General features: G+C 40.2%; 1 protein-coding gene across 1 annotated transcript in view; it reads left to right on the forward strand.

The window, feature by feature from the left end:
- The window catches only part of LOC140465716 (alpha-2,8-sialyltransferase 8F-like), a 79,113-nt gene extending 76,604 nt beyond the window's left edge, over positions 1 to 2,509 (forward strand). Inside the window, exon 8 of the mRNA XM_072561372.1 lies at positions 1,527 to 2,509. Within this exon, the coding sequence (XP_072417473.1) occupies positions 1,527 to 1,560 (34 nt within the window). The 3' untranslated portion in view covers positions 1,561 to 2,509. The remainder of the gene's footprint in view (positions 1 to 1,526) is intronic.
- The last annotated feature ends 24,401 nt before the right edge of the window (positions 2,510 to 26,910 follow it).

Genomic DNA, 26,910 nt, shown 5'->3' on the forward strand with positions numbered 1-26,910 from the left:
CATTCCCCTACACCTAACATTACAGGCAATTTAGCATGGCCAATTCACCCAACCTGCACATTTTTGGACTGTGTGAGGAAACCAGAGCACCCGGAGAAAACCCACGCAGACACAGGGAGAATGTGCAAACTCCACAGAGACAGTGGCCTGAGGCGGGAATTGAACCTAGGTCTCTGGCACTGTGAGGCAGCAATGCTAGCCACTGTGCCACTGTGCCTTGAATGTTATGGCAACCTAAGGGCCAAGTGCTGTAAAGTGCGTTTAAGGTAAGTAGGTCTGTGCAGACTCAATGGGCTGAAGGGTATTGTGTCTGCTGTATGACTCTGACTCTTTCGTCTGTTCCATCATTCAGTTATATTGTGACTGATTGGCACCTTAACTGCATTTAGCCCGGCAGTAACCCAACATAAAGGGTCCCTACACCATGGGTTTTCCTGCAGATCTCTTGTTCTGGTTAGTTCAGTGCCACCTGAGTAGAGCACTTTCAATGATTTAGCTGATTTAACAAGGGGTAACAAATTACTTTTAAGCTTTTTGTCCCTTGCTTTTGTTGTGATAACCTGGGGAGGGACAAAGAGAGTCCAATAATTAATTCTTTTTGACTCTGCAGCTCCCGGCATTTCTTACATACACCATGTCTCCACAATTCCTAAATAGGACTCTCCAGGAAGTTGAAAACCTTTAGCACAAAAATATGTTCTGACTTTGGGAAAACTGACATTTAGAGAATGATAATTTGTACCCGATTTCAGCTTGACATTTACATAGTGAAGAAAAACCTCCTTGGTTTTCAGAGAAACATATGTACTTCCTCCAGAGAACTTTCAGAGTGACACTGAGAGAAGATTCAGTTAGACTTAAAGCTATGATGTACGCTTGAGTAGTTTAACACAGGGAAAGTCATTAAGGATGTTTAAAGTACAATTATTTTCAGACTGCAGCTAAACTTTCAGTCATAAAATGAGGCACTTTAGGGTAACATCTGATCTGTAATCAGCTGTTACATTACCTGCAATTCTGAAAATTGCTTTCTTAAAGTTATACACGTTGATTCAAGTTTGTTTGTGTATGTCTGGGGCTACATGTGTTTTTAAGAATGTAATAACTCAAGTGCCTATCTGTTTGAATATATCTGGCGATGCGTATGTGTATTTGGGACTGTAAGTCAGTGCAATTTGACATAAGTCAAATGTTTTTCCTCTCTAACACCGTTCTAAGGCTCGAAGATTGCTATGACCCTTCAGTTGGGACTCAGAGAGAGGGAGGACAACTGTCCAACTGTTCCTAACTTAGAAATTCACAGAGGTGTGGCTGCCTTACAACGTGTGACTGCATTTTGAGAAGCTCAACTGCACATGTGTAGAAATGCATGCCAGCAGTTTGTGTGAATGTCAGTGGCTACAAGCATTTTGAATGTGTGTCTGCGTGGGATCGTTCTTAGGAAAACAAATAGAAAGTTAAATCAAACCAAGTGATTGACATGCCCTGGAGCTGCAGAGAGTCAAGAAAGTGTTGTTAACTTGCAGGGCCCTGTTTATTACACATGGAGAGTTTGGATGATGCCAACTTTAACTCAGCAGCCTGATGGGAGGCAGCAGTGAGTTTCTTACTGGGCCAATCCAACAGCTTGGAGCCACGATTTTAGTTCCACATCATTCTGCGTCCTGGATGGACTGGGATTGCTACTTTAAGGTGCACAAAAACGTTGGGATCCATCCTTTCAATCCCCTGATTATCCATGGATTACCTGGCAGCTGATCCGGTCACTCAGCCACTATCTCCGGTGATAGATTTTCTGCCACTGCCCAGCTCTCAGGTGGGCCATTGTAGGTTGAAAGGTACCCTGGCCGTTATATTGTCCAATCTGCCTCTGTACTTAAAAGACAATCACCAACACTGACATCACCCACATGAAGGCAACTTTAATTTTTATTTGATTTAAGTTAATTTTGAAGCTTTGGTGGGTCTTGTCCTTTATTAATTTTTTTTTAAGAAGGTGTGGGGAGGGGATTATAACACATGCTAATTGTTAATGTGAAAAATTTTAGAAAACTACTGGCCTTTCAAATTCATCTAAATGGACATTTTATATGGTTTCTTTAGTTTCACTTTCATTCTCAACAGCATTACCAACAAGGGCAGCATTTAATGCTTATGCCATAGTTATCCTTTGAGAAAATGAAGGCTCTCCATCTGGAATAACTGCACACTATTTGGTGATGGTGTTTCCATTAGCACTGTCAGGGAATTCCAGAGATTTGACCCGGAGACAATGAAGTGTGAATTTGCACATATCTTGCATATGTGTTTGTACATTGTGTATACAGAGGTGTATGCACGAATGAATGCCCATCAAAATGCAATACCGTACATATTACCCTTCATGTATGTATATGAAGGTAAATTTCGATGCTGCTGTAATCACTGAGAACAGAATGTACCAAATGTGAATAAATCAAAATGTACAATTTTAAATAAAACTTTGTAAAAATAGAATCTCTATCCTTGTGGGAGGGGCTGATAATTACAAATAAATTAATATATTGTTTATTTCAGATGTGTGTTTGTTCTTCCTTAATGGCACTAAACAATGGTTCTTGGTATTGTTGCACTTGCTAAGTACAGGCAGCTTATAGTTCCACACCGATTCCACAGCAAAAAGGCAATTACATATGTCTAACTATTTAAAACTTGCAGTGGAGGACCAAATTCTGGAAAGCTCTTGGAGCTAGTTCAGGCTAAACAGGAGTTAGATTGCCTACAGTGTGGAAACAGGCCCTTCAGCCCAAATCGACGCTCTGAAGAGAAACCCCTGACTAATCCATCTAACACTACAGGCAACTCAGCATGGTCAATTCACCTAACCCACACATCTTTGGACTGTGGGAGGAAACCAGAGCACCCAGAGGAAACCCAAGCAGAATGTGCAGACTCCACACAGACAGTTGCCTGAGGCAGGAAGTGAACCTGGGACTCTGGTGCTGTGAGGCAGCAGTGCTAATCACTGAGCCACCATGCCACCCCAAAGTTCAAGTTAGTATTAGTGCTGTGACAATAATTTGTATTCAGGTACTAACTTTAACATCCCAAACAAGCTAACTGAATCATTAATAAACAAAGCATAGCATTGAGATATTGGGGCAAGTAATATACTGTTCTGAAGTAGGGTCACTGGATGACTGGATGCCTCCTAGCAGAGCGCTTTAGGGAACATCTCCGAGACACCCGCACCAATCAACCAAACCGCCCCGTGGCCCAACATTTCAACTCCCCCTCCCACTCTGCCGAGGACATGGAGGTCTTGGGCCTCCTTCACCGCCGCTCCCTCACCACCAGACGCCTGGAGGAAGAACGCCTCATCTTCCGCCTCGGAACACTTCAACCCCAGGGCATCAATATGGACTTCAACAGCTTCCTCATCTCCCCTTCCCCCACCTCATCCTAGTTTCAAACTTCCAGCTCAGTTCTGTCTCCTTGACTTGTCCGACCTGCCTATCTTCTTTTCCACCTATCCACTCCACCCTCTCCTCCTTGACCTATCACCTTCATCTCCTCCCCCACTCACCCATTGTACTCTATGCTACTCTCTCCCCACCCCCACTCTCCTCTAGCTTATCTCTCCACGCTTCAGGCTCACTGCCTTTATTCCTGATGAAGGGCTTTTGCCCGAAACATCGATTTCGCTGCTCGTTGGATGCTGCCTGAACTGCTGTGCTCTTCCAGCACCACTAATCCAGTCACTGGACTCAATGTCAACTCTGTTTTCTCTCCATATGGATGCCAGTCATGCTGAGTTTCTCCAGCACTTTCTGTTTTTGTTTGTTTCAGATAATATCATGCACGGTCAAAGATGAACGTTTTGAAAATCTCTTCAGCTGTGTCAGAGCTAGTGCAGTTTAGAGGGGGATTTCCAAATGACCAATATCATCCTGATCTTCTGCTTGCATTCCAGACTTCCTCAGTAGAACCGTAGCCTTATTGAAAGTACTTAGGAGTAAACTTCTGTCTTTGTTGCTTAGATAGAAAGTATTATTTAAAGTAGATTACAGAGAAGAAAATTAGCAGAGAGGATCACACGTCAGAAATGGAGCCTTTCCATATTCTCTCCCATTTCAGATAGTAACCAAACAAGTGAAATAAATGAGTGAAAGCTGTGCCTATTTAACATATTGGGACTTCTAGATGGTTTGCGTTGTTGGCTTCAGAATGAAGAGTGAATCCTCTCCCCTTGTCCTATAACCACAAATCAGATTTTGCATGCGCTATTCTATGTGAAATCCTAGAGGTTTTTGAATACGCAGTATAGGTGATTTTCCTCTGCTGTTTGTAGTTCCTCTGTGCTACAGTAGAGCAAACAGTCAATGAGGACCTTCAAACCAGCATCTACAGGAAAACAACACATATGGACTAAATACTGAACTAAAGAAGCAATAATCCCAACACCCACAAACAAAGCTGCATTAGAACATTATTTCAACGAGCCAATATATGCTGTAGTCTCCATGATCTGTTTGTGTTATAATAGAACATAGAATGTAGAACATTACAGCACAGTAGAGGCCCTTTGGCCCTCAATGTTGTGCCAACCTTTTATCCTATTCTAAGATCAAACTAACCTACATACCTTACATTTTACTATCATCCATGTGCATATCCAAGAGTCGCTTAAAATGTCCCTAATGTATCTGACTCTACTACCACCGCTGGCAGTGCATTCCATGCATGCATCACACTCTGTGTAAAAACCCTACCTCTGACATTTCCCCTAAAACTTCCTCCAATCACCTTAAAATTATCCCCCCTGGTGATAGCCATTTCCACCCTGGGAAAACGTCTCTGGCTATCCATTCTACATATGCCTCTCATCATCTTGTATACATCTATCAAGTCACCTCTCATCCTTCTTCGTTCCAATTAGAAAAGCCCTAGCCCCCTTAATCTTTCTTCATAAAGATATGCCCTCCAGTCCAGGCAGCATCCTGGTAAATCTCCTCTGCACCCACTCTAAAGATTCCACATAATGAGCCGACCAGAACTGAACACAATATTCCAAGTGTGGTCTAACCAGGGCTCTATAGAGCTGCAGCATAACTTTGTGGCTCTTAAACTCAATCCTCCTGCTAATGAAAGCCATCATATGCTTTTTTAACAACCCTATCAACTTGGGTGGCAACTTTGAGGGATCTACGGATGTGAACCCCAAGATCCCTCTGTTCCTCCACTCCGCCTAGAGTCCTGCCTTTAACCTTGTAATCTGCATTCAAATTCAACCTTCCAAAATGAATCTCTTGTTGGGAAAGCATTTCGGTGATAGTGTTCACAACTTCTTGATCTTTACTATAGTCATGGAGAATGTTATGGACTAGGCCAGACCACTCAAAACATTCTGAAGCAAGCAGCCCAGACCATAACTTTGCAATTTGTTTAGGTAAGTGTAAAATTACCCAGAGTAAGTTAGCTCGGTTGACTACCAGGTTTTAAAACCAGACAAAAACGTATTCACAAAATTACAGTACGATTAGATTCCCTACAGTGTGGAAACAGGCCGTTTGGCCCAACAAGTCCACACCGACCCTCCGAAGAGCAACCCACCCAGACCCATTTCCCCCTGACTAATGGTGGGTGGCACGGTGGCACAGTGGTTAGCACTGCTGCCTCACAGCACCAGAGACCCGGGTTCAATTCCCGCCTCAGGCGACTGACTGTGTGGAGTTTGCACGTTCTCCCCGTGTCTGCGTGGGTTTCCTCCGGGTGCTCCGGTTTCCTCCCACACTCCAAAGATGTGCAGGTCAGGTGAATTGGCCATGCTAAATTGTTAGGTAAGTGGTAGATGCAGATGTAGATGTAGGGGTAAGGGTGGGTTACGCTTCGGCGGGGCGATGTGGACTTGTTGGGCCGAAGGGCCTGTTTCCACACTGTAAGTAATCTAATGCACCTAATACTACGGGCAACTTACCATGGCCAAATCACCTGGCCTGCACATCTTTTGGAACGTGGGAAGAAACCAGAGGACTCAGAGGAAACCCATGTAGACACAAGGAAAATGTGCAAACTTCACACAGACAATAGCCTGAGGTGGGAATTGAACCTGGGTCCCTGGTGCTCTGAGGCAGCAGAGCTAACCACTGAGACACCATGCTACCCTCAGAGCAGAATTTAGAATACCCACAAAACTCAGTCTATCCAAACTAGACTTAATTATGCTGTTCTAAAAATACACAACAGTCCCAATAAACAAACCCCTTAAACATAGAGTAAATCTGAAACAGAGGCTTACAGGTCGAAGTTAGAAGGGCATAAGGAGGAAGAGTCTAGCAGCCTGTTTCTACACAGCTGCTCTGCTGAACTGAACTGACTAATAACAAGAATTCAGTTTCCAGGGCTTATCATTCCCCTTTCATTATAGAGGTCACTCCTAAAACATGAAAGCTGTGGCCTAAAGTCTCATATGTTTACATATAAAGAAAAAGGCCTCCCAAAACCCCTTTCATCTCTGTACTAAGCCAGCCATGTAGGTCGGGTTGGGATGCTCCTTGGAGAGTCAGTGTGGATCCAATGGGCCAAATGGCATGCTCCCATACTGTAGGGATTCTACAAAGTTTTGGCGTTCATGCGTTTGCAGGTGAGATGTTTGTGTAAGGCTCTTTTGACATTCCCCTTATCACACTCACAAGGCTTCAAAGAAAGAGAAGGTTTCAGAGGTCAGATAACTTGAAAACACATTCCCATTCAGCAGAGACCTTACCTGTTCAGAAAGTACACTAAGTTGTTCTTCCAGCTTCCAGACTCTAGGGAATTGGCCAAACAGCCCAGAAAATCACAGGGCTGTGATAACTTGCCTGAAACCTCCATTCTCCTTTACCTCTGAAACTAAAATGGAGGTCACAATGAAATATTATTTATGCACTTGAGCAGCCTAGGGCTGGGAAACACAGCTGCCTCTTGACTCCACTCCAATAATTGGACCAAACAGAAGATCCACTATTAACATTGTGTGGTGGATAATAGTCAACCTTTTAAAAGGTAACTGATAATCTTTAGGAGCTCTTCATGTTGTGACTAATTGTTGTACATTTAATCAGCCTTCAGACATTACTAGAGGTTATTTTCTTAATCAACCTGTTCAGAGTTGTTATTACACATCTCTGGAGCAGGTGGGACTGGAACCTGGGCCTCCCAGTCCTGGGGTAAGACACTACCACTGTGCCACAAGACGGCCCCTTAGTTACCAGGTTAAAGTTGTTCTGTAAAATCCAGTCAGCTGAACTAACTATTCTTCAGTGCCATTCCTTTAAACAACACAAAACAAGGAAAGCAGGAACAGGAGTAGGCCATTCAGCCCATTGAGTCTATTCTGCCATTCAATAAGATCATGGGGGATCCTTTATCATAATATCACTCTGTCCCTTAGATAGTTCAATGACTTTCATCTCTAGAGATTTTTTTATTTCTTAAACATTCAGCACCTCATCGTCATTCACTTTTTGTGGTTGAGAATTCCACAGACTTATCAGCCTCCAAGGAAAGACATTTCTCCTCATCTAATACTGAAATGGCCTACTGTCACAAAGCTGGTCCCTTTTTTCCGGAAAGTTGTTCCTTTTCTCAAGGATCCTGTATCCTTGGTTTTTTCCAGAGGGGTAATAAAAGCTCCCAGCTCCGATTGGTTTGGGACAGAGATTACAAGGTATTGAGAGGCCTTTTTGTTTATAAGATGAGACTTCAGGTCAAAGTGGTCATGTTTTAAAAGTGCTTAAAAATGTGTTGCTGAAAAAGCACAGCAGGTCAGGCAGCATCAAAGGAGCAGGAGAATCGACGTTTCGGGCATAAGCCCTTCTTCAGGAATGAGGAGGGTGTGCCAAGCAGGCTAAGATAAAAGGTAGGGAGGAGGGACTTGGGGGAGGGGCGCTGGGAATACGAAAGGTGAAAGGAGGTTAAGGTGAGGGTGATAGGCTGGAGAGGGGGTGGGGGCAGAGAGGTCAGGAAGATGATGTTTCAAAAGTGACCTGTATAATGAAAGGGGAAAGTTCAGCTCTCCTGCTGAGCTTTCAATCAGAACTAGCTAGAAGTTCAGCAGTGGACTGGGTGAACAGACTCTCTCTCTCTCTCTCTCCCATCCTGCTAAATTCAACCTGTAAGCATTTTAACTGTTTTTTTTAAAAGGGATTAGCATATTGGGACTGTTGTGTATATTTGGAACAGCATAATTAAGTCTAGTTTGGATAGACTGACTTCTGTAGGGGTTCTTTATTCTGTTCTTTGTGTTTCATTGTGTAATTGTGTAAATAAATTTCTGTCTGTTTTAAAACTTGGTAGTCAACCTGGCCAACCTACTCCGGGTTATTTTCACTGTACACTTACTGAAACAAATTGCAAAGTTGTGGGTCTGGGTTGCCTGCTCAAGAATGTTTTGAGTGGTCTGGCTTAGTCCATAACACTACACTGTGACCCCTTGTTCTTGATCCGTTGGCTCACAAAATTCTAATAACAGTAACCACAAGCATCAGAAAGTCAAGTTAAAATGTTAAATAATTTTTATTGGGCAGAATATCATAGAAATGCAGTCAGATTTCTCCGGACATGGCATACATGTTAGGTAGTGAAGAAACTGAACCCACAATTCAACCTTTAAATCCAATATCAGACTTTGAAGAACAGCCTAGCATGGCCTTAATAGATTGTATAGGACCGCTACCTAAAACGGAGGTCATCAGGACCTTATACTAATGATGATTTTATCATCAAGTTTCCCTGAAGCCTTTTGGGAAAAACAATTCAAATTTTTGACACAAATTTTACCCAAATAAATACAATCAGACCAAGATTCAAATGTTAATTCACAAATGTTCGAAGTAGTCATGAATAACTTTGGAGTGAAACTGCTTACATCTTCAGTTTAACACCCAAAATCCCAAGAGGTCATAGAGTCATAGAGATGTACAGCATGGGAACAGACCCTTCGGTCCAACCCATCCATGCCTATCAGATATCCCACCCAGTCTAGTCTCATCTGCCAGCACCCGGTCCATATCCCTCCAAACCCTTCCTATTCATATACCCATTCAAATACCTCTTAAATGTTGCAATTGTACCAGCCTCCACCACTTCCTCTGGCAGCTCACTCCATACCCATACCACCCTCTGTGTAAAAAAGTTGTCCCTTAGGTCTCTTTTATATCTTTCCCCTCGCACCCTAAACCTATGCCCTTGAGTTCTAGACTCCCTGACCCCAGGGAAAAGACTTTGCCTATTTACCCTATCCATGTCCCTCATAATTTTCTAAACCTCTATAAGGTCACCCCTCAGCTTCTGATCCTCCAGGGAAAACAGTGCCAGTCTATTCAGCCTCTCCCAATAGCTCAAATCCTCCAACCATGGCAACATCCTTGTAAATCTTTTCTGAACCCTTTCAGGTTTCATAACATCTTTCCAATAGGAAAGAGACCAGAATTGCATGGATGACATCGAACATTGAATACCATGATTTGAGCTTATTATCCTTACGATTGGAATAAAAGAATTCCTTTGTTAAGGTTTGCCATTAGGGATGCTCCTGATGAATCCACAGCATTTTGTCTTTTTCAACTGAGAAGGTCTTTAAGCTGAAAAAAATACTTAAAATTTATTTTAAAAGAAATTTATGATGGTTCAGAATCTGTGCTCCCAGCCTATCTTTCAACTTTCAGATAGAAACTAACCAAGACATGTGAGTTAATCAAAAAGCATTTGAAAAGTGCAAACAATTAAATTTACTGCAGATAAAAAAGCCAACATCTGAAATGTTGTTACTGGAGACAAGGTGAGCATTCTACTACTTTCAGTGGTTCACCAGAGGAAGTAAGATTCACTGGATCTCACCAAATCAAAAAGAAACTGAAAAATGTGTATTATGTAGTGAGTACTCCAGACAGAAGGGAAATTGAGCAAATGGATCTTTATGGTTGTTAAGGATCAGACCAGATTCCCCAAAATATATTATGGAGCCAGCCTCGACCTTAATTATTATTTTTAAAAAAGGCAAGTGTAAGGTGCTGTGTTCCGGATCTAATTCAATGGGCCACCACTAATCTTTAATCAAAACACACTTTATTCTTACAACACAGTTAAAATATAGCAAAAAGAAGAATTGGCATAGCCTTATTCTTTTGAAATACTTAACAAGATAATATATGATTGAACCACTAATCATCAACAGTTCCAGTATAGGCAGCATCCCATAGACACCTCCCGACAAAGGCAGTTCACCAACACAGTTGTTATTCTCAAACAATGTCTCTCTCTAGTCCAGTAGAAAGAAACAATTTTCTCCTTTTGACTTTTCAGAGGAAGCCTCTCTGTTTAAGACTTTACTCTAGCAGCAGATAACTCAGCAGCCACAGAAATCTACTTAACTCATCGAAAGAAAAACTAAACTCCTTTTGGGTCTGTGTGAATCTGATCACACTCACTCATCTTTCTTTTATTGAACTCAGGGAGAACCCAAAGCTGTTTACCAGCTGCCTGTCTGAAGGAGACATTTCATACCACTGTGACAACACCCCTCTGTGAAAGAAACAGAATAGAACATCTCTTAATGGCTGTGTATCACTACATTAATATCTTAGAGATATTATGGCAGTATAAGACAGACAGGAGAAAAATTTATTTACAATGGGGAGTGAAATAAAAGTCAAACAAATTGTTGAACGAATCAGAATTTAATAATTCAAAAGTTGGCCCTCCTGTAAATCAGGTTGGATAATAGGCAGGTACTCACAATGTTTGCTGGTATAATATTCAATTTTCCAGAAAATTATCAAAGTGAATTTACAAAACTTATTTCAAACTTATGAGTCACATTTTGAAAGTAGGTTGGGAAAAATCTTTTTGGCTGTACATGATGTTGATATGGAGGATGCATTATCTATAAAACAGCATCTTTATAGACTCAAACCAGAGAAGTTAGCTCAGGGAATAAGTAAGAGATTTCAGATTTTAAAAAAATGCAAGCTAAGGTCAATTGATGAAATATACTTGCTACAGTTTCTTTGCAATAGGATGAGTTATTACATTTGTTGGGAATAGATAAGAAAGGAGGTAAACCTTAATTTATAATATTTTAAATTAAGAGGTTTTTGTGGCCTCTAATTTCTTCTGCTAGTGCATGGTACACAACAATGGCTCCCAAAGCCGGATATTAATGTGTCCACATGCTGAGTGGCATGTGTGGAACATCCAAGCAGTTGAGAAGAAACATGTTTTGTGATAGAACGGCAATTTGACCATCTCTGGACTAGTAGTTCCAAATTGAAGTCCCACCTCAGGACGTGGTGGCCATGGAAGACATGTCATAACTTAAGTAAAAAAAGCTTCATTTCAATCTATAAATCCTTTGGATACAGCCACAGCAGGCAAAGGAGTTTCCTGGCTGTCCAGAACATTGTGATAGGTGTATCTCCAGGTTGAAAAGTACCATGCAGAGCTTCGTGCCTTGACTGAACATCACCCTCATTCTGAGAGGATACTATGCGCAAGATTTTAAAGGAGAATGGGGTACCTTGATTTGCTGATATCCACATTTTTATTGACAGTAATACAGCAAATTAGCAGTACCTGCTCACAGGAATATTATTAGCCAGTGTAGAAGTGTAGCACACAACCCAACAGTCTCAAACTCTGATGTGTCAGTGCAAGCAACATCAACACATTGGGACGCTATGATACAAGGTAAAATTTTTTTTTTGCTTTGTTATATTCTATGCTTCTGAAATATTAAACTCTGACCTGCATTGAGATAGCACCAGTCATGCAGTCAAAGATCTCAAGACACTTCTTTGGCACAGAGCCACTGTAGGAAATACCCAGATGATGATCATAAGTTTGGTCACAGGGTACATTTCATGGAATGTCTGACAGGAAGTGTTGGAAGGAGAGGGGCAGAGAGATTTATGAAGTGAATTGCAGGCTTCAGGCAACAGGCAGTCATGGCACAACATCAGAAGACATAGAAAGAGAAGCAGGCCATTCAGCCCATTAAGTCTACCCTGCCATTCAATGTGTTCATGGCTAATCTGATAATCCTCAATTCCACTTTCCTGTAATTTCCCTATAACCTTTGGTTCCCTTACTGATTAAAACTCTGTCTATCTCAGCCTCGCATATATATTAATGATCCAGCCACAAAAGGTGCCTGCTGTAAAGAATTCCACATACTTACAATCCTCAGAGAGAAGAAATTCCTCCTCATCTGTTTTAAAAGAGTGACCCTCCTATTCTGAAACTATGCCCTCTGGTCCTGGACTTTCCCAAGAAGGGAAACAACATTCCCATTACAAGAATAAATGAAAGATAATGGGAAATGCAGTGCAGTTAACAAGTGTATTACTAACATGGAGAAGTTGCAGTGATAAAGAAACATAAAACTGAAAATTAATGGAAAACCTTATTTTCCAGAATACAAGGCTTGCTTCGAGATGAACCATGGTAGACTGTTTTTTCTTGTCACATTCCACTGACATGATGGCATATTTGAAATAACTGCCTGAAGAATTGAAGGTTTGAGAAACATTCCATGCATAAGAAGTGCTGAGGGCTTGGTTTTTTTGTTTGATAAATTAGACATCACAGTGGCTCAGTGGTAAGCATTGCTCCCTCACGGCATCAGGCACTGGGTTTGATTCCAGCCTTGGGTGACTGTCTGTGTGGAGTTTGCACATGCTCCCCATGTCTGCGTGGGTTTCCTCCAGTTACTCCGGTTTCCTCCTACAGTCCAAAGATGCGTAGGTTAGGTGAATTTACCATGCTAACTTGCCCATAGTGTTCAGGGATGTGTCGGTTAAGTGCATTAATCAGGGGTAAATGTAGAGTAATAGGGTAGGGGAATGGGTTTGAATGGGTGACTCTTCAGAGAAATGGTATCGACTTGTTGGGCCGTAGGGCCTGTTTCCACACTGTGGGGATTCTACAATTCTATGTATTACATAGCGGCTTCAAAGGGAGCATATTTAAAAAGAGTAAGAAGTGTAGGTTTAAACAACATTAGTGCCTACATTAGTCCAAAGCCATTGATGTTTCCACAATGCTCACTAACGTCTTACAAGAATATATTCCAAGAGCATCCAGCAGATGACATTGCTCCCCTGTTTACTGAGCACTCTTTTCTGATAACTAGTACAACGATGCTTTGAGCGTGGCTCCTAAATGGAATGTCTGGCTTGTTGACCTATGATTTTGTGAAGTTCCTTTGATAATTGTGAAAAAATTCACATTGTGAAAGAAAACGGTCAAAACTCTTTGGTCAACACTTGCCCAAGAGATGTTGATCAAATTTATCAGTTGAGTGTTGATCAAAACACTCAACTGAGTAAAAGAAGCCTCATCACAAGTTACTGTTATGTAAATGAAGTTAACACAACAAGAAGTATAATTTTCATCAGCACCCTGAAACACGCTCTGTGACATATCCTGACTCAAAACCTAAAGGGATCTGTTTTAATGAAACAAACATTGCTTAGTGGTGCCAAACTTAATGACAAGTCATTGCTTTCCTCTCTAATTCAGTTTAAAGAGGCACCCTCAGACTTCAATGCTATGACTGAAGGTGCAAGGAATATTGATAAAGATTTCAGTGCTGGTGTAAATTAGCAGTTAATATATTGCAGAAGTTTGTAGTCAGTGATCTTGTTCTGGATGGAATGTGAAGTTTGAAGCTCCTCTATATTTCAAGGTAAGAGTTCTGCACGCGCACACAGAGAGGGAATAGGTTTTGTCTCAAAAGATTTTGGCAGGGTCTTACTCACATATGATTGGAGTACCTTTCGACCTATCTCCAATTTACTATCAAATAGGCAGTACAGCAACTTTAAGAAGTCTTTGCATAATCCGGGAAAGTGGAAGAGAAAACTGTGTGTGAAAAGAGAGAAAAATATAGCTACTTGGGTGTGTTCAGTTGCTGTCTACAATGTTCTTGAATTAAATATTATACATCTTATAATTTCACAAACATGTTTATTTACATCAGTGCTAAATACAGCAGTGTCCTTTCCAAAAAATCTTTTGGTCTGAAAAAGTTGGAAAATTACATGTCATTGTCCACATCATGATGGCATCAGATGACTTGTTAATTTACTTAATAACAATTTAAGTGTTTACGTTTTAAATAAACTAAAAGCCTTTGCTGTACAATGTTCATGGTTTCTTTGATGCGATGCAATGAAATTAATGAATATGTAATAATCAAAATATGTAACAATTAACATCAGCAACATTTTGAATTTGTCCATCATCTGAATTCTTTGTACCTTGAGAAAGATCTAGCAACCGTCTGTCTGTCTGTCTGTCTGTCTTGTGAGACAGATATCAGCCTATGTGTGGGTATGGTGTGTAATAACAGGTTGGGCAATGCCACTACAACTTAAGAAGCACAACATAATAGTTAGAACTGTACAAAATGCTCAGACTGATAGTTTCGTCATTCATTTTGTTCCAAGCCTACGATGGACGGAATTATTCATGAAATACAAAAATAAATTTTCTGTATTTTAAGTGTTCCACTTTGGTTTGTCAATAAATAAAAACAAAACGTCAAAAGCACCTAGCAACACAAACCAATTATTTTGATTTGATGTAAATTTATGCTTCAGGTCAATAAAAACAAGAAGTCTCAACGACAAAAGTGCAGGCAAGACATTGGAGAATTAGGGGATCTCTGTCCTGATAATATTTGTGATGTGGAAGTGCCTGTGTTGGACTGGGCTCGACAAAGTTGAAAATCACTAAAATCGCTAGGTTATAGTCCAACCAGTTTACTTGAGAATATAAGCTCTTAGAGCACTGCTCCTTCACCACTAGCTACTCAACCATTTATTTTCAAATAAACCTGTTGGACCATAACTTGGTATCACGTGACTTTCAACTGTGATAATACTTGTCACTTACCGTGATAGTCAGGTCATAATTGCGTATGAGATAGACAACATTGGCCAAGTCACATGAGTACCTGCCACATATATGGTGGCGACATAATGGTGGTATTCATGTCAATGGTGGCAACCATTGCAAGGTGTGTCAGATTTATGCATTCCATCTGCTTTATTGTAAATTGGCTCATAAATCACCCACAAGGGAGTGCTGATTCACTTCAGTAGTTCAAAAGTACTTTGGAATATTATATTATAATAAAATATCCATGATCTCTCTTATGTGGTTTAAAAAAAGCTCATTATTCTGATATGATGTTTGATTGCCCTGTGACTACATCTTACAGGATATGTGGGCATCTGTTCAAGTCATCACAGCTGTTTGCAACAAGATATAAGTAGTCACTTAGTCTTGCCCTATTGAATTACCACATCATATAACTTATTCCAAGAAGTTTCTCAAAAAAAAATGTAAAAAGTAAGAGAGTCAGTTAAAACACTGTCAAGTAATCCAGAGGCTTGGCCAATTGATGGGGAGACATCTACTTGAGTTATGCTGCACCTGGGAATTTCAGTTAATTAAATTAAGGTGGACTAAAAGAAAAAGCTTACATCAGCCATAGTGACCATGTAACTGTCAGATTGTTGTACAACTTATCTGTTTACTGGTGTCCTTTAGGCGAGAAAATCTGCTCTCCTTACTTGTGATTGAAACTTAACTGTCCAATGAAATGATGTGGGGGGTGCCAATGTTAGACTGGTGTGGACAAAGTTAAAAATCATATGACACCACGTTATAGTTCAACAGGTTTATTTGAAACTACAAGCTTTCAGAGTGCTGCTCCTTTGTCACTAGCTACCTGACTAAGGAACACTGCTCCAAAAGCTTGTGTTTTCAAATAAGCCTGTTGGACTATAACCTGGCGTCATGTGATTTTTAACTTTGCCCTACAAAATGGCCTAGCAAACTATCAAGTTACATTCAAGAAAATGGCTCATTAACCCTTTACAAGAGCAATTAGGAATGGGAAACAAACATCGGCCTTGGCAACAAGTCCTACATCCTGGGAATTGATAAAAATGCCAATAGAGCATAAAATAAGGTTCTGCGTAAAATATTGGCCGTAAGTAATCAGAGATCATCGAATAAACATTTTGGGTTTAGTAAAGTCAATGTGGGAAAATTGCAAAATGTTTCCAGATTTTGAAAGAAGAATTGGCCTTACCTGTGACTTTCTAGTATTTGCAGACGGATAGTTTAGATACTGCAATAGCTCTCCAAAAGTTCTTTGCTCTTTGGGAGCAGAACAGTTTGATAAAATTTACCATTTAAATGCATTATGGGAGAATGGCAATTTTGACACAAATTTGATATTATCAGATAGATCACAATGTTGACTCCTGTACGAGGTTCTGTTCAAACATTCTTTGGCACTTCACAGTGCAAAGAAGAAAATATTTTGAAAGAACCATGCAACTCATTCACTGAAAACATTAACTCGGTTTCTCTCTCACCAGAAGATGCTACCAGATTTACTGAATTTCTCTAGCATTCTCTAAATAATGCCAGGAATGTTCAGTTAGTGAATCAGCATAATTCCCCAAACAACAAGAATGAAACTAGCCTCCAAATCTTATTTGAGGAAGGTGTTTTAAGAATATCTGAGGCAGCTGCTGATCACTCACTTTAATTTGGACAAATTAACCTCCACTTCAGAACTCCTGAAAAGAGTCAGTTACTTATTATAAGGTTGAGTATTATCCAAGAGACAATTTAAATAGTGGATCGTTGTTTTGTCTAATTATTGGAGTGGTGTTGAGAGGCAGCTGTGTTTCTTATCCCAGGCTCCTCAAATGCATAAATAACATTTGACTGGGGCTTTCTTTTTCAGGTTGAGAGGTAGAGAAGAATGGCAGTTGTAGGTGAGTTATTGAAACGAATTTCCTGTGATTATCCTGGTTGTTTGGCAACATTTACCAGACGGTGGAAGTTGGAGGAGCACCTTAGTGTACATACAGGACAGGTAAGGTGTCTACTGAGTGCAAAAGTATTTTCAAGTAAACACTTGATTCATTTTCTAATCTGAAAATTTTTTTTTGTTAGAAGCCTTACAAGTGCGATCAGGGAGAATGTCAAAAGACTTTTACTCGCAAATCTCACCTACAAAGACATGTATGTCAACACTTGGGACAGAAGAAATTCCGGTAAATACTAGATGGGGACCTAGAGTGAACTCTTTAGTTCACTAAGTGTGAGGGTAACTATCTCTGAGGATAGTCTATCCCATTTAAGAGTTTCTTTTGAATTCAAGTTTTCTGGTTGATTAGCCAAACTGATGGGTGATACTAACCTCTTGCTATAAATTGTCTTATGATCTTGCTCCTGAAGGAGCAGCAATCTGAAAGTTGGTGCTTCTAAATAAAGCAGTTGGACTATAACCTGGTGTTGTGGCTTTTAACTTTGATTCTAAAACACTTTATCTATAGTAGAGATTGGAGGTGAGGGCTTTTAATACAAGTCTTTTACTACTTTATCCTAAATAATTATAACATGGACAACTGATTCCTCAGGGATTGTTAAAAGCCACAAACACCAAGTTTTATAGTCCAACTGCTTTATTTAAAGTACAAGCTTGGAGTGCTGCTCTATCAGGTAACTGGTTTGTGACAAAGGAGCAGTGTTCTGAATGCTTGTCCAACAGGTTTATTTGATGGTACTCAGCCTGGTGTTGTGATGTTTAACTTTATCCATCCCAGTCCAAGATCAGCACCTCCAACATCCTATCAACACAGTTCCTATCTTTGAAACCCCCCACATCTCTCTACCAGCTTACCATCCCACTTTTGCTGCTTTGTGTAAATTCAAAGCATCAGGCATATTTTGCAGAGTAAGGTCCCACAAGCTGCTTTGGTGGTGATCTGAATGTTGAGGGATGAACGTTCATCAGGATTGAGATCTCCCAATGCACTTTTGGAACATTGCTTATGGCTTAATTCAATGAAATATGTTATTGGACAATTGTTTTCATACATAAACTAGCCTCTTCAGGTATTTAAATCACATGTAAAATGCTTTTTACAGATGTACAGCTGATGGATGCACAGAAGCATTTGTTAATAATAATCGTTTGAAGAAACACATGATCTATCAACATGGAAACAAAGAATACTTCAAGGCAAGTTGAGGAATGTAGTACATCAAATGGCTTTTAAATGGGTGGCTTTACTCAATATGCATTTACCATGTAATTATAGTATTGAGAATTCTTTGATTTGAGTTTAATGCATGTGCAGCAATGTCCTTCAATCAAAATGTGGACTAATTGAAATGGGGGTTTGCTTTTTCTGAACACTGCACTTGTGAATAATTCCCGTTCTTAATGGGAGGTTAACTTGGGATTGATTTTTTTTTTGGATGGGTGAGTGGAGGAAGAAAGATTTGGATAACAAACTACACATTTTATGCTCAGCTTGAGCACTGGGATAGCTGCCTTCATTTGAACCTTTAATATTTTTGTCTAAACACCTGTAACCCATCAAATCAATCACCTTGTCCAGCTGGTAATGCATTAACTATTTGACAGGATTGAATGTTAATGTTAAATCTGGTGGATCCATCTTTGGTGCCACTTATTGCACAGCAGAGATTATCCTGCCCTACCTTAACTTTTTTTAAGGTATATTAGATAGAACCTTATGGTCAAGAGACTGAAACAGCATTAGACCAGAGAAACTCTGGATGGAAATAGCTTCCTGAAGATGGAAAGCCACTGGCTGGATCTATGTGCTGACTAGTGTCTTCCGCCATTGTGCTGTGAGCCATTGGTTCCTTTCTCCAGTGTAGAGACTTCTTTTAACAACAAAATCATTAGATTTCTAAACTCTCCTTTCTTGCTTATTTGCACGTCTTGCAGTAAGTGTTGGACAACATTTAGTTTGCAAGAGTAAGTTGCCCAGTGTGAATTCTGAAATTCTTCCAGAATGCTAGGGGTCTAGATTGGGGGATAGTTGCGTTAAGAATATTGGATGCAACTTCCTGTCCATTCAAAAAAGTCCCTGGGATGAATTAACTTCAAAACTTATTTAATTATGGACTATGCCCTCAGGGCAGAGAAGCAATGGTCTGAAGTAACCTTTTTTCTTTTTGAAGTGTTCTTCTGAAGCTTGTGGGAAAACATTCAAGAAAAATCGTGACTTGAAGACCCACTGTTATGAGCACGTCAAAGAGCCTGCTTTTGAGTGAGTGAGAAAATAGTTCTGAAGTCAACTTGAATTGAAATCTGCTTGGGTGCTCTTCCACATGGTCTTGTCATAACAAGACAGAACTGTAAACCTTCAATGTTGCAGAAACTTTGGGTGTGGTTGTTGAATGTTGTGCACTTGACTTTGCTGATTTTATAATCCTTGGAAAGGGCACTAGATTTGAGCTGCAGGTAGGCTAGTCATGGCACTTGGAAATGCTGCAGAGGCAGCTAGCACGAGCTACCAGGTCCAAAAAGTGTTGAAGAGCTGTTTGAGTTGCTGGTTATACTTGTGCTTTGACATAAATGCTATGTATTTTCACTTTTTTGAAAGGGGAGTGCAATTGCTTAAGACTCAGCATTGAGGACTCAGCAAACATGATTGGAGATCTGAATTTTGTGGGTCAGATGATTTACCACGAAATGGTTAGACACTGATGTCTGCAGCCTTGGAATGGAAACATTGAAGCAAGAGTTAATGTTCCTGACTCTCATGTTTTCAATTCAGATTTCCATTCATATAGTCCACATTCCAAAAGTGGACACCTTTTTTATTCCATCCTTATCAAAATTGAAGCAGTGGCCAGAAAGAGGCTTTGATTAAATGATGTGATTATGTAACACTGATCTTGGCTGTTATCATCCACTAAACAAGCTAAGATAACATTTTGTCCACTTGTTTCCTGAACTAGGTGCCAGAAGGAGGGGTGCAAAATGAAATTCAAGATACGAAATGAACGCCAAGTGCATGAAAGAAAACACAATGGTAATAAGATAGCTAAATTTAACTTGCCTTTCACCTTTTATTATTCATTAACTCTGGCTACTTTGCATCTATAGCCTGTTTTGGTTTCCATGTAACTAGCTGCACTTTTTTTAATGCTGCTAGTTGCCTTTTTCTGAATCCTGGCTGTTATCTCAGTCCACATTGTTTTGGCTTTTCATATAGTCAACGCATGGCCTTTTTAATCAAAGGTTCATGTTGTCATTCTGTTAAGGGTTTGACCTAAACCTGCAACCTGATTTGAATGTTGCTACCCACTTGAGAAACAACTGATGCCCTGAATGTTAGTATTTTTTTTCCCTTGAGGGGTGGTTCACCCAACATCATTTTTTTGCAAAAAAAAACTTTGCATGTAATCCAAGCTTTTATGCATATTCTATTGCTCTAATAGAAATTCCTGTTCTTTCTCCTCCCTGCCTCTCTCATCCCAGGATATCCTTGTGGTTTTGAAGAATGTCAGTTTGTTGCTACCACATGGACACAACTACAGAAACATCGAAAAATTCATCCAAGTAAGAGGTCCAGTGACTGATCAACAAATGATGTAAAATCTTCATATTAATGAGGCAGTCAGTTGATACTTTGACCAGGCGTTTGTCCTCCAACTTCTAGATGAATTGAAATTAAAGTTGGCTTGCATAACCTGACTATTGTGCACAATACTTGTCAGTCTTTGATTTTAATGTGGTGTTCATCAAAATATCTAATTGCTTGCTTGAGTAACTCCATCATTTTACTGAAAACTACAATATTTGAATTGTAAAGCTCTTGGGTAGAATTGCAAAGTATCCTTGAAGGTATCGGCAACATGCCAACTTGGATTAACTTCCTTTTTTATAGTGAACTTCATCTTCCCCTCTGACTTGTATAAACAACGATATTCAGTTTTGCTCCACATGCAATTAAATGTGAGGCCACCCTCCTGTGAGAAAAGTGTTGGCTTGAAAAATGCTTTCTGTCCAAGTCTTGTAGCACAGTGGGGTAAACCAATTATAGCAGCACAGCTGCTGAAATTGACATCCCCAAAATTCAGAAATTTGGGCTGCAGTCAATTTGTGATGGATACCAAATCCGATAGCTCCATATCCTCTAACACTATTGACCCTCTTTAAATTAGTCTGAACCACAAAAGGTCCAAATTCCATTGCGTTGTCTGAATGGCACAGAATTATTTCAGGTGACTGATCTTTTTTTTTCTTTGCTTCTCTTGATTTAGGGCATGAGAGAAATTTAAAATCTAGCATATGCCTTCAAGTGCACTTTAAATTTGCTACCTATAAAGATCATCCATGCTTAAGAATATACTTGACGACTGTAGAAATAAAAAATGCAATTCCACTATAATTGAAGCTTTGAACCAGTGTCCTGAATAGGGTCATTTGGACCAGCCAGATCTATGCAAAAATGTAAGCTTTTTGAGTAGTTACTATAAGCTACCAAAGAATTTAACATGCCTGGCTTGCTACAACATCAGCCTGAAAGAGTAGGTTTTTTATATTAAAAAAATTTGCTTGAACATAACTCTAATTCCTGTTTTTGATTTTTACTTGGCATGTAAATGGATCAGGATGTTCTGGGGGAGTGGAGATAACTCAGCTACCTAGTAAAGCAAATCTTTGAGAACTGGTTCCTGAAGGTGTTTAATATTCTGGGCAAACTGGTTCCTGAAGGTGTTTAATATTCTGGGCAAATTGAGGAAGTGCCAGGCTACTTGGTTGGCCTATTTTATCCCCCTACCCATGATATCATTGTTTGTTTCTGGATGCACCTATGCAGTCAAAGGGGTCTGGAATTCCTGGATATTCTAGGAACAGATCCTCTGCCACCTTCAAGAAAATTTTGAATGGGGGTCAGGGGATTTGTGGAATTACTAGGATTCACTATTGGTGCAGCACAGGTGGCTATTCAGCCCATTGTGCCTGCACCAGTCCTGTTGCCTTGTGCCAACCTGTAGTTTTTTCTTCCCAGATCACCACTTTCTATTCAAATAATCACTGAACCTGTCTCTCCTTCCAGGTAATGAATTCTGACCTTAATCACTGGCCATGAAAACTTCTCCCATCAGCCTTTGGATGTTATCACTGTCTATGTCCTGTCTCCCCCACTTAGGAGCCTGAAAACATTTATCAAATGTCCTGTCTTATGACTAAGTTTCTACTTCCATCTAGCTTCAAAAGGAAGCTTCTCGTTCCTGGAACCAGTCTGTCAATTGCCTCTGCAACTTAATGTATTAATGTAGTGTGCACAATATTCCAGTTGAGATCTAAAGTATCTTTTAAAAACTTCTTTTTGCCCTTGCACTCTGCTCTTTTTAATAAAGCACTTTGTAGTATTCATCTAATCATACCAAAGACTGATGCCACTGAGTTGTAGGGATGTTTCCTGACATGTTCAATTACTACATTAAGCTTTAGGAGTCTGAACTGGCTACAGAAACCTGTATTGATGTTTATTTCCTACACTCTGCCCACAGGTTCAGTTGAACACTGTTGTGCTAATTGCGAAAAGAAATTCAAACACTCTTGTGCCCTACGTAGACACAAACGGATCCATAGGGCTCAGAACTCTGGGTGGACATGCCCAATGGAGGACTGTGACCTGAATTTCAGAACTGGCTTTAACTTGGAACATCACATCCGAAAAGATCACTTCAAGTTATTGGAATACAAATGTTACTTTCCAGACTGCCAAAAGGCCTTTGCAATGAAGGTAAGTGGATCTGCTTGTCTGGAGGTGATGGGACAACTGTAGCTTTATTGTGTTTTAAATACTGCTTTAGTTAGATAGCTGGACAGCATTGAATCACCGACTGCAATTATAAATAGTTCCCACTACTTTATACCAGTCTAAGTGGAGACTAAATAACTGACCAGTAAGGTGACATGGCTGCTTCTGTTTTGCAACTTGCCGGGGAGATGCTTTAAAACATTTTAGTATTTGGTAAATTGCGATTGAATATCCAACTTGCTGCATTGGACATAGAAAGATGTCTATCCCAGGGCTGAACTAGTTTCCCTCTTGGGCAAAATGGGAAGGTGAGTAACTGTGTGGCAATTTGCATTAGCAAGTAAATGAAGCATGGCAGCCGAGCAATTTCAATGTGATGTTTGATCCACTTGTGTAGATTTCTAGATCGCCTCTGCAATTCCATATGACTAGTTAACATCTCAACTTTGCATACACTTAAACAATTGAGCACTCACACCACTTAGGTATTGGGAGTTCTGAAATTTATGGCAATAGCCACACAACCCTTCTAGCTGTCAACATGCACCACAGCATTCCATAAACTTTCCTTAATTTCATTCATGTAGGAATCCTCTTGTTTCCCAACTTAAGGGAACACTTCTTGCAAACAGGAATTCTCCAAAGAGCATGGTGATTGAGCTTAAGTGATGAACAAATAGTTCACAAGTCCCTGAACTAAAAAATTAAAGAAATCCACTTCAGTTAAATGGACTGAATTACTGACCCTTCGTTTCCCTGTTGATAGGATTATCACTCTAACTTCAAGTACATCCTTAACTGTGGGTTGGTTTTTTTTTTGCAGGGGAATTAAGATCAAAGTGATTTCCTTTAAACTGGATGACTAATCTGCAACATTTCAGATTAATGGCATGTTGCTCACTGCTGTCAATTTCCTCTTTTTTTTTTAAGGAGAGTCTTCACCGTCATCTTGTGGTGCATGATCCTGACCGGAAAAAACTAAATGTAGGTCACTTTTTAAAAAAATTTTTGCCTTGTTTGAGCTTTAGGGAGGAGGCTTCTGTTAAGCTTTGACCCTGTTTAAATGTTCAACTTCCATCACCTAGAATGGAAATGCTGCAATGAAATAGTTGAAGGGGTATTAAATCTCTTGACTTCCAAACTTGGTCAATGGATTTAACTATTATCCAGGGTGTGGGTTCCAGAGCAGCTGTTCAGTTTGAGCTGTTGCTTAATTCCACTTGCTACTGATCCCTTGTGTAATCGGGCTCTCCACAATTGATCAATGTCAAAATATTGAATTGTTTGAAGTTGTTGTACTTGAGCTAATTCATCGGCCCTGGTATTTCCTCCTCTTGACATCCTCTGCAATTGTTCCAGCATCATCCCCAAACGTTCCTGGGCTGGCAGGGTTGAGGTGTGAAGAGATCTTTTGGGAGGGGGGGTGGAGATGCAGAAGGGAATAAAATGTGGAGAACAAGGGAGGAATAACATGTGGACCTACAGGATTCTAACACTCTAGAAAAGAAATGCAGGAAAGATGTCCCTTGTGGCCAGGGAGCTCTGAACAAAGGCTGACAATCTAAAGGTGTGGGGTTAAAAAGCAACTTTTTTTAACTTTTGGATGTTACTGGCCAGCCAGCATTATTTCCTATTCCAGATTGCCTTGTGGGTGGACTGCAGCCCATTTGCTGTGGGTTGACCCACCATCCAATGGAAAGGGATTTCAAAGGTGAGCCTCCATTTTTCTGCCACCAAGCATTTGAGGTCAAAGCACTGAATCCTTTTTGAGAAGGCCCTCAATAGCTCTTGAGGCTAAAAGGAACCAAATGATATGGGGAGAATGTAGGGAGTGATCTGTTGGATGGTCAGCTGTGATCATGTTGAATGGCAAAGCAGCCTTGAAGGGCTGAATAGCCTACTCTTGCTTCACTTGGAAAAGTACTGATTTCTCAATAGAGTTTAAACTGTTAAGTGTTGATTCAAACCCGGATGAATTGAAAGGCTCTTGATCTTCAGTTTAAGATGTTCTCTACACTAGATTGCCTTTAATTACTTTTTACTATTTTTTTTCCTCCAACTATAGAGGTCATAGTCTTCATAACAAAAATACTATCTGGTGTGCCAGCTTGCCACAAAGCTATTGCTTATTCAGGCATCTCCATCCTGTTAGTTTCTTAAACTACAGATCCTGCTTCCTGTTGTGGTTTCCTTCTCCTGCACTACTTCGATTGCGTAGGCAGGAAACTGCATGCATGCTTAGATTACTTTGAGGACATTAGACTAGATGGTAAAAGTCTCTCCTCTTAAGCTGTGCTGTCCAGAAGTGGACATGGAACCTCTAAGAGGTGAACCTGAGGTTATTTTGACATTAACTGTCATAATGTGGCTCATACTTCTGCAATCAGCCAATTGCAGTAATTTAACTCCTTTTCAAGGCCTGAACCAGAAAGCTTGATATTAAAGACTTTAAGGAACTCTCTTAAATACTACAAGACCAGTTGTTCTCTCGCTGGCTACCCCTTTATTTGATATCTGTAGCCTTGGAAGGTCTAATCCATTGCCTTCTAAGCCCCTACCTTCCATCTTGCTGAATTGGGCTGTATCTCCAGAAAATGCCTGCACTAACTTCTCTCCACTCCAGCAACATGTTGGCCCAGTGAAGTCAGGCTTTACTCTACCACCCCTCTTATTCTTTCAAAATAACTGTTCAGTATCTAGTACTAGACTTGTAATTTCCTGACAAGTGGACTGAAAACATTTCTTTACAATACCCACCTCCAAACCCTTTACACTTGTGGTCATACATCACTTCAAAGCTATTTTGCCATCTGTTTTGAGGATGTAAAGGTTGAGGTGCCAGTCTAGGGAGTGACAGCAAAACAATGGGAGTGGCTAATTCTTCCAACTCTTGGTGTTTTTCTACATTCTTGCTGTAGCAATATGTTGGAATCTAGAAGTGTCGTAAGCTTCAGTAAAAGATTTGACTGAAATCTTGATGTTCCCTCTGCCTGTAAGAATCTGTTTGAATTAGCCTTTCGGCAAAGGCTGAGCTTCTGGGATGTTAGTGAGGTTACTAATTAACTATTGCAACACTCCAGGTTGGTTAAGTTAGCAAATAAAGTTACTAAATTTCACTTTGAACTAGACCTTTTTTTGTGTTTGCTTGAAGGTAAGTGGTTTGACCATGTGCATCACATGTGGAATGCCCACATCACAACTGCCTTTAAAATAGTTAAGGTCTAGGCTATCTAGTGTTTTGCAGGGAGGGATTCTGGCCTAGTCAAAACACTATGTAGTTGAAGCAAAATAAAACCAAACTTTAGCCATCTACTCCTTGCCAATGGCAATTGGGGAAGAGCAATAAATGCTGGCAAAACCGGTCATGCTTGAATTAAACTAAACCTATATCACTACTCTACTCCTGATTGTCCACTAAATCCTCAGTGTATGCCTTGCTTCCAGATGTGAGAATTCACAGCATAAGGAGTCCAAAAGGTGGCCTTGGTTTAAGGTGTGAGGGGAAAGATAAGGGGCCACTTTTAAATAGAAGGGTATGTATGGAATGAGGTGCCAGAGGAAGTGGAGACTAATACAATTTACACTTTTAAAAAGATTACCTCTTTTAAAAGCCATCTGGATGGGAATATGAATAGAAAGGAAGGGCTTAGCAGCATTGCCCAAAAATGGGCAATTGAGTAATTGTCCATATCTCATCAGCATGGACACATTGCACTGAAGGATTTGTTTGTTGTACATCTGACTCCATATAAGTTGCTTTAAGCAAAAGTTGCCCAAATTCATCACCCACTGCCCAGGCTTGGTGACCTTCACTTGCTCCTGGTTAAACACTTCTGTCTCATGGATTTCAAATCCTTCCTGGGCCTTGTCTGTTGTAATCTGCTTCCTGCCAATGTCTTTCTCCAAACTATAGCCTCTTGAGGATTCCTAATTCTAATTGCTCTATCAAAATGCTATGTCTTTACATCAGACTTCAGGTTGAATTTGTTATTACTTCAGAGTTTTGGGCCCATCACCAATGAGAATCCAATGACCTTTTAATGCTGTTAGTTACCTTGACAAACCGGAGGTGGTAAAATCATTATTCCTCTATCTTTGACACTTCTTGGAGCTCACATGCACTTGTCACTTGAATTTGCCTTTGGGTGTAGTATAACTAGATGCTGGGTCCATGAAAATATTTTGGCTCCTTGATACCATCTCTGGAGCCACTTGCAGTCCTGCACTACTTAGTAATGGTAGAAATTTATTGCCTTGTCCA

The sequence above is a fragment of the Chiloscyllium punctatum genome, chromosome 42 (assembly GCF_047496795.1).
Source record: "Chiloscyllium punctatum isolate Juve2018m chromosome 42, sChiPun1.3, whole genome shotgun sequence".
NCBI classification, from domain to species: domain Eukaryota; kingdom Metazoa; phylum Chordata; class Chondrichthyes; order Orectolobiformes; family Hemiscylliidae; genus Chiloscyllium; species Chiloscyllium punctatum.